General features: G+C 44.2%; 1 protein-coding gene across 8 annotated transcripts in view; it reads right to left on the bottom strand.

Annotated features, from left to right (window-relative positions):
• PRR5 (proline rich 5) overlaps positions 1-17236 on the bottom strand; it is a 91643-nt gene that overhangs the window by 26886 nt on the left and 47521 nt on the right. For all 8 annotated transcript variants that reach the window (XM_084505854.1, XM_084505855.1, XM_084505858.1 and 5 more), the window contains 3 exons: positions 5735-5783; positions 5017-5074; positions 1776-1867 (listed from right to left, as the gene is read on the bottom strand). In XM_084505854.1, the coding sequence (XP_084361980.1) occupies positions 1776-1867; positions 5017-5074; positions 5735-5783 (199 nt within the window). The remainder of the gene's footprint in view (positions 1-1775; positions 1868-5016; positions 5075-5734; positions 5784-17236) is intronic.

The following is a 17236-nucleotide window of genomic DNA, read 5'->3' as shown; positions in this document are numbered from 1 at the left end:
TCAGCCCACCTGTGTATCCCACTGTTCTGTACAGCTTGAGAGACTTTGATATAAGAGAAGAGCAGAGCTGAAGTTTCATACTGAATTTTCAAAAACAACTTTTTGCTGTACAAGAATCGTACCTCATTTTAAAAAAATCTCTTCTGAAGAATGTGATGCTAGCTCTGCCTGCAGAGATTAACAGCACTTGCCTTATGCCTGATGAGAAATTGTAAAACTCCTCCAATTGCTGGGATCAGGCCTTTTTTGTCAGATATATGTGTCTGTACACACATATTCTTTCTTGCAGTTCTGAGTGCTGCCAGTCAAACAACACTTCTGAAAAGTCTAGTATTCAACTAATACTGACTTATCTTAGTTTGGAAATAAAGACACCTGATCCCTCCCCATGCTTACTCCTTTTCACTTTGTATAATTACTTATACCAAAGTAACGGCATCCCCCAGATCTGCTTAAATTGCTAATGAATAGATTTTCCAAGAGCACATAAGCACCAGCCGGGTTTTTGGAAGTAACCTTAGAACATCAGACACTTAGATCTATCAGAAATTACCTGAGATTTGGGGCTATTACCCCCTTAATGCTCCTTTGAAAATACTAGCAATTATTTCCACTTGAAAAATGAGGAGACTCGCATTGCTAAATTACTTTGAAGTGTCTCATGAATACAACAGTGGAAAGAGGCACTTGGTGCAATTTTCAAAAACATCTAAGTGAGTTCTAATTTAGTTAAGCACTTTTGAAAATCATGTTGAAAGCTTACCTCTATCCCTAGGTTCCTAAACACTTTGAATTTAGATTATGTGGCACTTAAAATCTCACATGATGTTACAATAGGTTTTTAATACAGCCTTCTTTTTACCATTTTAAACTTTCTACTGGCCACACATAAGTCAATGGGTGATCTAGCCCTGTATGTTTTCAGAGCTCTTCTCTTTCAGAATCAAAATTCAGGGGAAGTTAGAGCTTTTCCACTGAATTCATATTTGATGCCTGCAATTAACTATAGATATCAATGCTATTATCAATAACATTTGGACAATTATTTTACGCATAAAGTCCACTTGGATAAATGGGAGAAAGTTTTCGACGCTTCTCCAAATGTTTAGGCACCAAAATTCCACTGAAATCTATAGGCATCTAGGAGCAACTCCTGGAGGTCACTTACACCTATCTGGGACAGATTTCCTTGGGACTTTAGTGATAAACAACAGTTTTGTGACCATCAAGTTAGAAGTTTGAGCCTTCATCCAAATCGGATCAAGTACCTATTGTGGATTTAAAACTATTGGAATCAAATTCTGTGCTCATGTCAACTGGTCTAATTCTACCAACTACTGGTGTCTACTTTGAGTAGTACAGAACTTGACCTCAGAAATACAACTCCACAAAAATGAAGATACTTCACAGATATTCATATGGCTGAGGAGGAAATATGTACATAGAAGTCAACACAGCTCCACTTACTTCACTGTGCGCATATTTCACTTTATTTTTCATAACATTTTTGGACTTCTAGTGTGAGCTGGCATAAGGATCAACCATCTTCCCTGCACTCTGCTCTTGTTTTCAAAGTTCCCCTTCATCTTTTTCACTCAAACACTTCAAACCCTTGTTTGCCTAAATAACTTATTTGCATGACTATACAGAACAGCTGTAATGGGAGGTTGGCCCAAGGAGACATAGAGTTAAGGATTGTATCAATCTGTTGATGAACCAGTAAGGTTGCTTTTTCCAGTTTTTCAAGATTCTATAGTAACAGAGCAATTTTTCACCTGCACAGGATAGAAAATAGCCTGAAGCATGGGCAGGACATCACTGAAGAAAAAATCCCAGGTTTCAGCTAAGGTATCCAGTAGTTTCTGCCCTGCAAAAACACGAAACAAACTAGTGAACTGTTTTGGTTGTAATCGTCTAACTGCAAAGGCTTAAAAAGCACAGGAAATGATATGAATCTGCGAGTTCTACACACATATGAATCCTTTACCAGATACTTTCAGTAGCATGGAATTAGTATTCCTCTCAGCGTATCAAATCATTCAGTATTCGTGTCTTTTCAGATGACAAACCTAATGTTCTCAGTAAACTCAGAGACTTTGAGGTTAAAGCTTACTCAGAAAAACCCTGTGAGGAATTAAGAATATATCAGGTTACCATCTCCTCTTCTTGCAGTAGTACCTACTGGACAAGATTGCGGGGAACAGCAGTAGAAGGAGGACACAGCAGATTCAATGTGGAAGCATTCTTGCAGAAAAATCTCCCCCACCACGTCCCCCTCTGCCCTCCAAGCCACAAGGCAGCAAAGCAAGCCTCCCTCTGTGGAGATGCCTCTACAAAGCACCACCTCGAGATTAATCCCTTGGCTTCCCTGTATCTCCACTTACATAAAAAATTGTATCCAAGACCTATGGAAAAGAGAAAGTGGCACTGGCAGGCTCTCCTTTTTCCTATAGCTTTCAAAGGATGTAGTCAAAACCTGCCATGAAGTGAGTTCCCTGCAGCCTTCTCCAATCCCTTTGCAGCTGCAGCTATGTGGAAGACTCCACAGTAGAGATCAGAGAAGCTCCAGCTAGTTTGCACAACCAGGCTGGACACTGAGTTTCTCACAGAAAATTTTACAAAACACTGAGGCAAAAGCAGGAGTTGAGAGCTATGGGAGAGGAAGTCTGGCTCAACAGTTGAACACTGAATTCAAATCTGTGTTCCCCCCAAGTGGCCTGCCCCCAATTTGGCAAGTTCTTTAGTATCCCTGTGCCCCTCTTCTGTGAAATGGGGACAGTTGTATGTCCACCAGCAAGAATTAAGGAGAAAAGTATCTGAATACCTCACAGTCATACATGTAAGATAGTATGACCTATCAAGAAGCAAATTTGATAGCAATCCATCAATAATCGGTGTCAGAATCAGATACCATTAATACTTATAGCATTAGTTAAGGCTTCAGCCATGCAACATCCTGCCCAGAATTGTGCACACATCCCAAAGTTTGCATCAAAACATCTACACTAAAAGTTAGCCAAGTGCCAATCTTTATTATCGGTTACTTCATCTTACTGCATTTTAAAGTGCATGACAAACAGCACCAGCTCTGGCCATCTGCAACTCCTGAACTATTCCTGGGTTGATGACTTTAAGTTCTTCCAGTGACAAATCTGGATTGCCATGCTATACTGCAGCTGCAGGCTTGTGAACCCTCCCAAGGCCTTCATTTCTGCAGCATCAGAAAGGGATTCTCTCTGTCCTACACCACGCTCATGCACAAGACTGAAAAGGTTGTTCTCATTTTCAATGAATTTGTCTTTTTCCTAGCAGTTGTAGCAGTGGTAATAATAACAAAAAACACTGCATAATAACTTCCATATACTGTAAATATTTTAAAGAAAGAAAACCTTGTCACAAAGGAGAACTCCAACTACTCCTTAAGAGCAGATTTTAAAAAATAGTAAAACAAATTAGTTGTCTTTAAGCTAAGGCTGAATGAAAACTAAGCCCTTAAAAATTTGGTTCCAAATGTGGGTGCTGAAGATTTAGACTTGCATCCCTTTTCAAATTTTGCTCCTAGAATTGTATCAAATGAAAATATCCTATTGTGATAAACATGCCCTTGGTGTAGCACATTCCTTTCATCTTGTGGGCAGTTTGTTCTGTAAAGTGATGGATTTCTGTGCAGCAGCTCAGAAAGGCTGCAGTTAACTGTCTTTTGCCAAGCAGGCTTTTAACTGTGGATTATGGAAGAATTCCTGCAGTGTGTTGACGATTAGCATCTTTCACACCAAGGAATGTGACTTCCCTGTCCTTTCAAGATTCTGCTTGTTTTACTGTCAGGCAAAGATCCCTACACTTACTTATTTGCTGTATTCAAGGAAGCTATGCTACTCTCAGTGCTCATTTAAATGAAGCATAATATTGTCAGTTTTCTATGACATGCAAATGCACATAGGACTTTTCACAGTGCTTCTGAAAGTTAATTGAAACTTCTTAAGGAAATATAAGAATAAAACATAATTGATTGTTTCATAATAAAAGCTAAACTTGTCAAAACTTCCTGCAGAACAAAAACACGCTATAGCGTGTCCTGAAATTATCTTGCTCTCCCCAAAAACACCAAATGGATAGGGAAACCCAAACCATTAGATATAGCACAACCTGACATTTGAGTGCACGACCCCTGCTGCTGCAGACCCAGGAGAGGAGACCTGCTCAGAATGGGAGCTCCCATAACTTCCAGGCTCCCAGCTTTGTGGCAGGGATTTTGGGAGACATGGGGCGACCATCTACAGGATGGACTCTATAGTGTTGCTGCCTGGAAATCCAGATTCCAGCCCTGGAAACTCACATCCATGAAACAGATTCATAAACTACAGCTAACTTCCCGTAACTTGGAGTTTTATTGTGTTGACATTTCCATGTTTTTTCCATGTGTTCAACTGATCAATTTAATCCTCATCTCACCAGTATTTCTTGACCATATTTTAAAGAGAAATCAAATCATGAAGTGATACACCAAGTTCAAAATGACAAAATATCAACCAACCAACCAAACAAAACCAACCACCTAACCAAAAAGAAACAAAACAAAACTTCACAGCTTGCTGAAATTTTGTATTTGGTAAACACATTCCTATATTTGTAAGCCACTTAGTGGTCTTACATTTCAGTATTTCTTCTCAGCTTTAATCTCAAACATCAGTTATACTATTTTTAATTTTCAAGCTAGTAAAACCAGAAGAACAAGGGATTGGACTTCTCTGCATCTAATTTTTCAATTTGGTACTTAAAAAAACAACTTTCATTGTGATTTACAAATTTAAAGGTATTTATTCCTTTACTGCTCTAGTCAATCACTTCTCCCTAATGAAAGCAAATAGGAACACCAAGGCACGACAGAACAAAATGAACTGATACCAGTTAATCCACAGTCAAGGGAAGTTTGCAGGAAAAATTGCGCTGCCTTCAAAATACATTTGCTAAAACTCCTGTGACAGACATAGACAGCCATACTAAAATCCAAGTTACCTTCATAAAACCGGATCTTGTCCCTTAGGATCACCATGCCTTTTGTGAGCAGCTGATTCTGAAAATAAAAATAGACCACCTTTACTCAATTCTATACTTCCCTCTAGCTATCATATTTCACATTTTGTTCTTTCTTAACTTTTGACAGTAGAAGAGGTTTCATTTTAATGATCAATCACTGAAGGACTTATCCTGCCATGTCCAACTTGCTTAAATCACTTGGGACACTTTTCAAAAGATGCTGTAATCACATACTGTTTTCAGGATGCAGCACCTACTCTGCGCAGTGCAAAATACTTCTCAGACTTCAAATGGTGACCCACAAAGCCTGTACTGTCTTAGAGAAGAATACTGCCTCAACAGACAGTGTGTACTTGTAACTACATGTCTTTCCTAGGAACCATACTACAATGAAATTAACTGGTTTACTCGGGAACTTTAAGTGATAAGTGAATGTCTGATGTCCACTGGAAGACAGCAAAGTCATACAAAAATACACTGACTACACAAGTCTATTTCATAAGCTAGGGTTTCACTATCCAACTACATGTATATAAAATCCAAATCTCATTAGCCCATAAATGACAGAACATAGAGTATTCATGAAAATCTCTGAATGGTTTCAAGGGGCTCCAGATCAGCATTTAGAGTTGAAGATTTTGCTCAGTAACACTTAAAAATATATTCTGATTTTAAATGAAAGAAAACGCATGCCTACCTGTAAATATTCAGTGAAAAAGGATCCCAGTTCTGTTTTCAATAATTGCCTGTATCAAAAAGAATAAGAAAAGGATCTCTGTAATCAACAAATTGTAATAGCTGTGCTAAAAGGGGAAATTACTAGTAGCAAAATATTTTCATATGAGCACACAGCCTGTCAATAATGTCTAACTAAAAATAAAGCGGGGCCAACAATACTAAGACTCTCAACCAGCATTTCTATGTGGTGAAAAACACCTGCTGTGCTTTTACATGGTTCATTGCATGAATACATATGAAAAGAAACAGAGATTTGACAAAGAGGATGCATTTGATCCTCCATCTAACTCTTTTAAAAATGCTCGAGCTGTTCTCCTTCTGTGCCAGGGTTTGACTAGTGTCTGCAAATGTGGGAGAAGTCTTGGCACTCTGTGTCTATCAGTGTGGCTGAGCCAACAAACAAGCACATGATTTGGCTGAGGTGTGTTCATAGCCAAATCATCTCTGTTCTGTGTAACTCTCAAAAAAGAGCCGTGACAAAACGTTTAGGGAGAAACCTTAGACAGGTTTATACTGTGGGTTTTCTTTCAGGCATGAAACTTGGCCTGTTTTCATTGAAAGAGGCCATGATCTTACAAGTCAGGACCCACAAAAGATGAAGTTTTGTGTGGTTTCAGTGAAAAAGCAGGTATAAATTCAATAGTTCAGCTCTGCATTTCACGATGCCTCTACACTAAGACCTACAAACTCATTTCACAGAACAATTCAAACTCACATCCAAAAAAAATTTCCATGAACATTCCTCAAATTCAGAGACTGCATTCATCCAGACCCATAAACCCAAGGCTTGTATCCAAAGAAAAATTACTACACTGCTTAAGAGCTGTGTATTGTTTAAGTCTCACATATCACATGCTAGATGTTAAGTACTTTGCACTGAGGTCACTATTTAAATGGAAAAATGAGAGCTCAGACCATATAAAAATCTTGCTCCAACTGGACTTTCTCAACTCTTGTCAATCTGGCCTTGACATTTTATGGAAACCTGTCCTATTGTGATCACCTCAGGTACCATAAGAAATGAGGTAAAATTCTTCTTAATATCTAAAGACCTGCTTCAGCTAAAGAACTCATTTTGATCACTTGTGTAGTTATACAAATTACTATTTAGTAGCTTGTTATCATCCATCCTTTTGGGTAATGTCTTTAACAAACAAATAACTAATTAAATAAAGTATTTTAACTAGTAAGCAAATACACATCTGGTTTAAAAATTCCAGAATATCCCTATGCTCCACAAAAAGATCTGCAGGAGTTGGAGTTTGATGTTTGTAACACCACAGGATTCAACACAGCCTCTTGAAATCTTCTCAAAGTTCAGGGAAAGGAAGAGCAGGTCAATCTTAGGGGGCCAAAATACAATACCGTATTTATTTATCCTTAAGAACATGTCCACAAAGATCTCATAGCACCCTGTGGAAACGCTCTAGGCATAAATGAAATAGAAAATAAACAGAAGGAAAGTTCAGAAGCTCATAAGCATCAAAACCCTCTTCAGCTACAAACCTGATTGAGACAAACAGTCGACACACAAATATTATCAAAGCCAGCTCAAGGCTTTAGCCATAGGTCTTTCATTGGAGGGCCATTATATGGCTAGACACGTAATGACTATATAACACATATGACATATGACATATAACAGCATGCAGTTACAACATATGGGAGAGGACAACCCTTGCAGTGTCCTGAGAATTCATCGTCAACTATACCCCTTGACAATCCCTTGGCAGGGTTTAACCCCCCTCCACAAAAATTGTTCAAGTCTTAAAACATTAGAGTAAGGACTCATGTCCTTACTTCAATGAGAAAAATATGATGCTATAGCCAAATCATGCCATTCTTATTCAAAATAATAATTTACTGTTGAAGTCATGTGATTTTTCTTCTGCATTACAAGCGATTGAAGTTTTTTCTTGCTTTGAACATGGAACATCTTGCTTTAACTACTTTTTGGTTAAAGTAACTAAAGTTGCGATTTTGAATTTTTCTATGCTAGAGACAATTTATTCCCAGATACCTCTTTGTGCTGTTAAAAAAACAAAACAAAACAAAACAAAACAAAACAAAAACACAACAAACACACACAGCAAAAACAGGTATTTCATGCTGACAGGTTTTGCTTAATTTTCTGCCCTCTCCTTAAGCTAGCAGCTGTTTGAAGTCTAGTCCTGGATTCTTCATAGTCTTCAAAGCTGATTTGCAAATATCTTCATTTTCTGTCTGAGGTTCTACTGACAATTCTGGCATTTAGGGCAGGAAATACAAAATGATGTTCTACTTATCTGATAACTAGCCCTCTGATAAAACAAAATCCCACCACATTTCCATTTGTCAGCTCTGAATGAACCAAACAACCAGCTTGTATTTAATTACATACACTGGACTGAATACTGAATCACACCAAGCAGCAGCATAGATACATTAACATCTCTGTTTGCAGGGTGGAAGAAGGACTTACAGCACAATTAATGCATCTTGCTCTTTGAATCCCTAATAATACAGATGCTTCATGCTGCTTAATTAATTTCTAGTGAAACAGTGAGGCCCTCGGGCCACATCAGAGCACTGATGTACCATAGTCATTTAGAAGAGTTCCACAACAAAACTGAATCCAAAACATTGCTTGCTTTTTTTTTTTTTTTTTTTTGGAATCCAGGTAAAAATCTGATTAAACCTAAAAAAGATCTCTGATCAAATAGAATCTGATTTTAAATACATCTGGTTTTGCTGACAGTCATTTTGCAGCCTTATGACACTTGTATATCATTGATATTAGGTCTTTATTGCCTATTTAATGACTTCATAAATTACTATGACAGTAAAAATGTATATAAAATACACTAAAATAGCTCTTGTCTTTTTTTTTTTTTTTTTTTTTTTTTTTGTATCTTCCTGTTGCTGCTGCTTCGGTTTGTTTTGAAATTAGCTCTTGAAATGTTAATCAGAATGGAAAGTCTAACACAGAATATACTACCTGATTTTAACTTTAATAGCTATTAGATTATGAAGCAAAAGGACAGATGTGATTTTACTGGGCTCTAACTCTTGCTACAAAAGAGGAAATGTCAGTAAAATGTGTTTTGTTTGCATCAAACCAGTATCCTGAAACTCAGAAAGAAAAAAGGCAACTATAAATATGTATTAGCCTTAATACAGAACATCCTGCTTCCTCTGTTTCCCTTACCTTCTTTTTCTTCCTTGACTTACAAGTGGTGTAAATAAATACTTTGAAATCAGATGATGCATGAAATAGAAAAGGAATACACACAATCATCCCCAATATATATTCACACACATATACTAAAGGAAGTACTAAGCAGGATGTATATTCATAGAGATTTTTATTATTTAACCTTTGAATCAATTCCCTATTAAATTACCTAGTAAGGATTCACAAGAAGTAACGTACAGGACATACACTGATGAGACTGCATTTTCCACAGTGTTTTTTCTGGTATGTGGAGTATGGAGTATCTTTGTTAGCTTTAGCAGAGTTACTCAGGTATTACAGTTATTTCACAGAATCATGGAATCATCTAGGTTGGAAGAGACCTCCAAGATCAACTAGTCCAACCTCTGACCTAGCACTAACCAGTCCTCCACTAAACCATATCACTAAGTTCTACACCTAAACATCTTTTAAAGACAGCCAGGGATGGTGACTCAACCACTTCTCTGGGCAGCCCATTCCAATGCCCAACAACCCTTTCGGTAAAGAAGTTTTTCCTAATATCCAACCTAAACCTCCCCTGTCGCAACTTTAGCCCATTTCCCCTCGTCCTGTCACCAAGGAACGTGGGAGAATAGACCAGCCCCCACCTCACTACAGCCTCCTTTAAGGTACCTCTAGAGAGCAATTAAGGTCGCCCCTGAGCCTCCTCTTCTAACCACCCCAGCTCCCTCAGCCACTCCTCATAAGACTTGTTCTCCAGACCCCTCACCTGCTCCTGAAAGAGACTGAAATCACATGCCGATTCTTCTGGTAACAGGGCTCCTGAGCTGTATGTAACTCCATATTCAAAGCCACTTCCTAATACCAGAGCAAGTACACAAGAATGGTGTCAAAAGGCATTGGTGTATATGAGTGAAATAAATGGTAAAGCAGAAGTAAATGGTACAGATTTGCATCCACTGACATTTTCTTAAATGACCAGTGCATAAATAATCAGCATACAAAGCCTCTAGATGCATATTCAGAGGAGAACGCCATATGTGAGTATGTTTGCCCATGTGTGTGCCATACAGTTGTTGAATGTATGTGGCATTTCTGAAGCAAAATGAAGGTGTACAAACATCACAGGTGTAAAGTAATCGCTCAAATATTAACATTTTGCTTGTGAGTCAACTTGGACATCCAAGGTTTAATTACGAACGTATATCCAGGTCTGCTCTAATTAAAGTGCTAAAACAAAGTAACTTCTTTTACCATTCTGTAAATGTCAAAAAAGGTTATTGATACTAGCCATTTACCTGAACACTTCCGTATGCAAATTCTGCTTACTGGAAGTAATGGCTATTTGTTCCTTTTTATTTCTGTACTTGTAGGGAGTGTACATCTAGAACAATCTTAAGGCAAAGTCCCAGTTCTATCATCATATTTATGAATCAGATATTTTTGCATTAAATAATAATACTAACCCAAATAAAGTATTCTGAATGAAATATCAATAGTAGTAACCAGATATTTTTGGTATGTGTGAAATCAGTAATTTCTTAGTTATGGCTTGAGCTGAATTTATGACAGGAGAAAGGACTTTAGTTGCAAGTAGTCAGGAGGCCCCACAAAGTTAATGACTGTGGTCAGCAGTAAAATGAAGCATATAGCAGGAGTGCAGCTTTTGGAAGGAGGCCATAGCTCGACATGTGTACAAACAGGCTGAAAAAATACCACTGCTATGCTTTCCTCTAGAGACTGAGCTTTTTGCCCTCTTAGCCCATTTGCGGTTCTCTCTCTTTTTTTTTTTTTTTGTATCACAGAATCACAGAATTTTCTAGGTTGGAAGAGACCTCAAGGTCATCGAGTCCAACCTCCAACCTAACGCTAACAGCCCTCCACTAAACCATATCCCTAAGCTGTACATCTAAGCGTCTTTTGAAGACTTCCAGGGATGGTGACTCCACCACTTCCCTGGGCAGCCTGTTCCAATGCCTCACAACCCTTTCTGTAAAGAAGTTCTTCCTAACATCTAACCTAAAACTCCCCTGGCTCAACTTAAGCCCATTCCCCCTCGTCCTGTCACCAGGCACGTGGGAGAACAGGCCAACCCCCACCTCGCTACAGCCTCCTTTAAGGTATCTGTAAAGAGCAATAAGGTCACCCCTGAGCCTCCTCTTCTCCAGGCTGAACAAGCCCAGCTCCCTCAGCCGCTCCTCGTAGGACTTGTTCTCCAGGCCCCTCACCAGCTTCGTCGCCCTTCTCTGCACCCGCTCAAGCACCTCGATGTCCTTCTTGTAGCGAGGGGCCCAAAACTGAACACAGTACTCGAGGTGCGGCCTCACCAGAGCTGAGTACAGGGGGACGATCACCTCCCTAGCCCTGCTGGTCACGCTGTTCCTGATACAAGCCAGGATGCCGTTGGCCTTCTTGGCCACCTGAGCACACTGCTGGCTCATATTCAGCCGACTGTCCACCATCACTCCCAGGTCCTTCTCTGCCTGGCAGCTTTCCAACCATTCCTCTCCCAGCCTGTAGCTCTGCTTGGGGTTATTGCGCCCCAGGTGCAGGACCCGGCACTTGGCCTTGTTAAACTTCATGCAGTTGACCTCAGCCCATCGGTCCAGCCTATCCAGATCCTCCTGCAGAGCTTTCCTACCCTCAAGCAGATCGACACACGCACCTAACTTGGTGTCATCTGCAAACTTACTGAGGGTGCACTCAATGCCCTCGTCCAGATCATCGATGAAGATATTAAAGAGGACCGGCCCCAGCACCGAGCCCTGGGGGACGCCACTAGTGACTGGCCTCCAACTGGACTTGGCTCCATTCACCACGACTCTTTGGGCCCGGCTATCCAGCCAGTTTCTAACCCAACGAAGCGTGCGCCAGTCCAAGCCAAGAGCAGCCAGTTTCTTGAGGAGAATGCTGTGGGAGACGGTGTCAAAAGCCTTGCTGAAGTCAAGGTAGACCACATCCACAGCCTTTCCCTCATCCACCCAGCGCGTCACTCTGTCATAGAAGGAGATCAGGTTCGTCAGGCATGACCTGCCTTTCATAAAGCCATGCTGACTGGGCCTGATCGCCTGCTTCCCCTTCAAGTGCTGCATGATGACTCTCAGGAGGATCTGCTCCATGAGCTTTCCTGGCACTGAGGTCAAACTGACAGGCCTGTAGTTTCCTGGGTCTGCCCTCCGGCCCTTCTTGTAGATGGGCGTCACGTTTGCTAGCCGCCAGTCGATTGGGACCTCCCCCGATAGCCAGGACTGTTGATAAATGATGGACAGCGGCTTGGCCAGCTCCTCTGCCAGTTCCCTCAGTACCCTTGGGTGGATCCCATCTGGCCCCATCGACTTGTGCACATCTAAGTGCCGTAGTAGGTCACCAACCAGTTCTTCATGGATAATGAGGGCCACATCCTGCTCCCCATCCCCTTCCACCAGCTCAGGGTACTGGGTATCCAGAGAACATCCGGTATTGCCGCTAAAGACTGAGGCAAAGAAGGCATTGAGCACCTCCGCCTTTTCCTCATCTCTTGTAACTAAGTTTCCCCCCGCATCCAGTAAAGGATGGAGATTCTCCTTAGTCCTCCTTTTTGTGTTGATGTATTTATAGAAACGTTTTTTGTTATCTTTAACGGCAGTAGCCAGATTGAGCTCCAGATGAGCTTTGGCCTTCCTAATTTTGTCCCTGCACAGCCTCGCTACTTCTTTAAAGTCCTCCTTAGTGGCCTGCCCACTTTTCCAAAGCTTATAAACCCTCTTTTTCCTCCTAAGATCAAGCCACAATTCTCTGTTGAGCCAGGCCGGTCTTCTTCCCCGCCAGCTCGTCTTTGGGCACGTGGGGACAGACCGTTCCTGCGCCATTAAGACTTCCCTCTTGAAGAGCGCCCAGCCTTCCTGGACCCCTCTGCCCTTCAGAACCGCCTCCCAAGGGACTCCACCAACCAATGTCCTGAGCAGCTCAAAGTCAGCCCTCTGAAAGTCCAATACAGTGGTTTTACTGGTCCCCTTCCTGGCCTCGCCAAGAATAGTGAACTCCACCATTGCGTGGTCACTCTGCCCTAGACAGCTCCCGACGATCACGTCCTCCACCAGTCCTTCTCTGTTTGTGAAGAGAAGGTCTAGCGGGGCACCTCCCCTGGTAGGCTCACTAACCAGCTGCGTCAGGAAGCTATCTTCCACGCTCTCCAGAAACCTCCTAGACTGCTTTCTCAGGGCTGTGTTGTGCTTCCAGGATATGTCAGGGAAGTTGAAGTCCCCCACGAGTACAAGAGCTGATGATTTTGCAACCTCTGTCAGCTGCCTGTAGAATTCCTCATCCGTCTCCTCATCCTGGTTCGGCGGTCTATAGCAGACCCCGACCAGGACACTAGCCTTGTTGTCCCTGCCGATCCTAACCCAAAGGGACTCGACCTTGTCATTCCCAACCTCGAGTTCTACAGCCTCGAAAGACTCTCTAATATAGAGAGCCACACCACCACCCCTTCTATGCTGCCTGTCCCTTCTATAGAGCTTATAGCCAGGCATTGCAGCACTCCAGTCATGAGACTGGTCCCACCACGTCTCCGTGATGGCAACCAAGTCGTAGCCTGCCTGCCGCACGATGGCTTCCAGCTCCTCCTGTTTGTTACCCATGCTGCGTGCATTGGTGTAGATGCACTTCAGCTGGGCCATTGCCTTATCCTCCGGCCTTGCCATTGTTCCCCCTGGCACAGCCCCAACAATCCTAGCCTCAGCCCCATCCCCCTTCCTACCTAGTTTAAAGCCCTCTCAATGAGCCCTGCCAGTTCCTGGCCCAGGATCCTTTTTCCCCTAAAAGATAGGGACCCGTCTGCGGCCATCAGGCCAGGTGCTGAGTAAAGTGCCCCATGATCAAAAAACCCAAGATTTCTGCGTTGGCACCAGCCCCGGAGCCACGTGTTTAACAGGTGGGCTTTCCGTGTCCTCTCTGAACTCCTCCCTGCCACCATAGGGATGGACGAAAACACCACCTGCACTCCCGCTCCATCCACTAACCGACCCAGCCCCCTAAAGTCCCTTTTGATAGCCTTGAGGCTTCTCTCTTCGATGTTATCACTGCCCGCCTGGACTATCAAAAGGGGGTAATAGTCAGAGGGGCGTACCAGGTTAGGAAGCTTCCTGGCAACGTCCCTGACCCTGGCCCCAGGGAGACAGCAGACTTCCCTACGGGTAGGGTCCGGCCGACAAATAGGGCCCTCTGTTCCCCTAAGAATCGAGTCACCAACAACAATAACCCTCCTGTCTTTTTTGGTGGAGGCAGTCCTGAGGCGCGGAGTCGACCTCCTCGCTCCAGGCATCCTCCTGGGAACATTTGCTACCTCTTCCTCACACACCGGCCTCTCAATCTCTAGGGCCTCAAACCTGTTGTGTAAGGGCACCTGGGAAGGTGGGGCCGGAAGGGGAGAGCATCGCCTGCGATGTCGAGCAGGGACCTGTTTCCATTCCTCCTCAGCTCCCAGATCCCCTCCCTCTGCCCGACGGGGACAGGGCAGGGGGTCCGCCCCCATTTGGGGAGTCTCACCTCGGCACCTCCCCTTGAGGCCCTGCAGGGAGTTACTCCAGAAGTCTATCTCCCGCTCACACTCCCTGATGGCCCTCAACCTCTCCACCTCCTCCTTGAGCTCCGCCACCATGCGGACCAGGTCATCCACCTGCTCGCACCTCACGCACGCAGTTTCTCTGCCTCCCGCCGATGGCAGCAACAGGCTCAGACACTCCTTGCATCCGGTGACCTGAACTGCGGCATTTTTTAACGGGTAGTCGGTCTGCGTGTGCACCGACTTTCTGGAGAGCGCGCCGTGCCTGGTGGCGACCATTATCGCCTAGTTACGGCTGTTGTTAACGAGGTGTTGTTTGTGTGTAGGGGGAGCGCTCTGCCCTTCCTGCGCGCCCTGCCTGCGCGAACTGCCGCGCCACTCCCTCTGACGCGCCACGCCCTGTTTGCCCGCCCTGTTCGCCGCGCTCCCTAGGGGCTGCTTTTGAAGGGCTGGGGAGGGGGCGCTGCTGGCTCCGCCTTCGCCTCGTCAGCCTCCCTCACGAGGGCTGCCGGGTCCTGGCGGCTCCCTCTAGTAGGCTCGATGCCGGACAAAATTAGCCCTGCCTGGCCCGATCCCCCGCTCCGCTGCAGAACGCGTCTGCCCCGGAGCCGATCGCCTCGGCAAATGGCGGTGAAATGGCGGTGGGTCCCGATTTAAATAGCCCGCCGCTGACACTGCTGGCTCCGCCTTCGCCTCGTCAGCCTCCCTCACGAGGGCTGCCGGGTCCTGGCGGCTCCCTCTAGTAGGCTCGATGCCGGACAAAATTAGCCCTGCCTGGCCCGATCCCCCGCTCCGCTGCAGAACGCGTCTGCCCCGGAGCCGATCGCCTCGGCAAATGGCGGTGAAATGGCGGTGGGTCCCGATTTAAATAGCCCGCCGCTGACGCTGCTGGCTCCGCCTTCGCCTCGTCAGCCTCCCTCACGAGGGCTGCCGGGTCCTGGCGGCTCCCTCTAGTAGGCTCGATGCCGGACAAAATTAGCCCTGCCTGGCCCGATCCCCCGCTCCGCTGCAGAACGCGTCTGCCCCGGAGCCGATCGCCTCGGCAAATGGCGATGAATTGCACACTGAGAAGTCTAGAAGGACCTGGGGGTCCTGGTGGACAACAGGTTGACCATGAGCCAACAGTGTGCCCTCGTGGCCCAGAGGGCTAATGGGATCCTGGCGTTCATTAAAAGGAGCGTGGCCAGCAGGTCAAGGGAGGTGATTCTACCCCTCCACTCTGCCCTGGTCAGGCCTCACCTGGAGTACTGTGTCCATTTCTGGGCTCCCCGGTACAAAAAAGACAGGGATCTCTTGGAAAGAGTCCAGCAGAGGGCCACAAAGCTGATACAGGGCCTGGAGCATCTTCCCTATGAGGAAAGGCTGAGAGACCTGGGTCTGTTCAGCCTGGAGAAAAGAGGACTGAGAGTGGATCTCATCAATGTGTATAAATACCTGCGGTGTGGGAGACTGAGGGATTTGGCCAACCTCTTTTCAGTGGTTTGCAGGAACAGGACAAGGAGTGATGGTCACAAGATAGAGCATAGAAAGTTCTGCACCAACATGAGGAAGAACTTCTTCATGGTGAGGGTGACGGAGCACTGGAACAGGCTGCCCAGAGAGGTTGTGGAGTCTCCTTCTCTGGAAATATCCAAGGCCCGTCTGGACACCTACCTGGGCAGCCTGCTCTGAGGAACCTTCTTTGGCAGGGGGGTTGGACCCGATGATCTTTTGAGGTCCCTTCCAACCCCTTCAATTCTGTGATTCTGTGAAGCTTCACAAAAAGTCCAAGTCGTCACTGAGAGGAAGGACGGATTTTGGCAATTACTTAGAAGGATGTTCAGGCCAAGCAGGAGGTAGGAGGGAACAACCTCTAGTCTGGGGTTCCTTTGAGTCACCCCTTCTACTGCTCTTCCCTCCCAAACCATAAGGGCAGATTTATACATTTCCTGGACCTGAAACCCCCATGGGCCAGGCTTTGCTGTGCTCACAGGAACAAATAACAAATTGCAAGGACACAGCAATGAGAACCAGCGTCCAAAGCCACACTGCATTCCACCACGTGCTCGCTCACACCGTGAGTTATGCTGCTGATGCCTTATTTATGACAGCAGCTTGGTCTAGATTTTACAGTATTTTGTCCATCTGCTCAGGTGTGAGTCACCAGGCATTATTCACTCCAAAGCAAAGTAAAACCAAATGATCAGTGGAAATGACAATACAGAAGCATTACTTTTACACCAACAAGAAGAAATGGGCCTATCATGAGGCAGCAAAACCCATCAAAAATTGGGGGAAAAAACAACAACAACAAAAAAAACAGTCTGTAGGTAGCTTCCCTGTTCTGCTGCCTCAGATGTTGCAATAAATTCAGTGCAGCTATATTAGCAAGCATCATCATTGTGCAGAGCTTACACCCAGGTGAATGAAAGCAAAATCTGGACACAATTCACCAAATATCTATCTAACTTCTGTTTATTGGTCCATACATGATTATATTTCTCTCTGTCACATCAGCATATAATTTTCTTTTCTGTCCCTCTCCAGCAAACAACCATCCTGAGGCAAGTGCATTTGTCCAGGAAATCTCAGCCCAGAACTACCATTCTTTGTCATTCAGATAAAGCTAGAGAATCCTAACTGCACTTACAGTAATAATGATCAACCATTACTCCAATAACTAACTCAGCATGATACATCAATCATTTTAACTGACAGCCATCCTGAAAAAGCTATTCTTTGTATGTCATCCCCAGAGATATTAG

Source organism: Aythya ferina (genome assembly GCF_964211825.1).
Source record: "Aythya ferina genome assembly, chromosome: 1".
NCBI classification, from domain to species: domain Eukaryota; kingdom Metazoa; phylum Chordata; class Aves; order Anseriformes; family Anatidae; genus Aythya; species Aythya ferina.
This window is presented reverse-complemented; position numbering and strand designations above follow the sequence as displayed.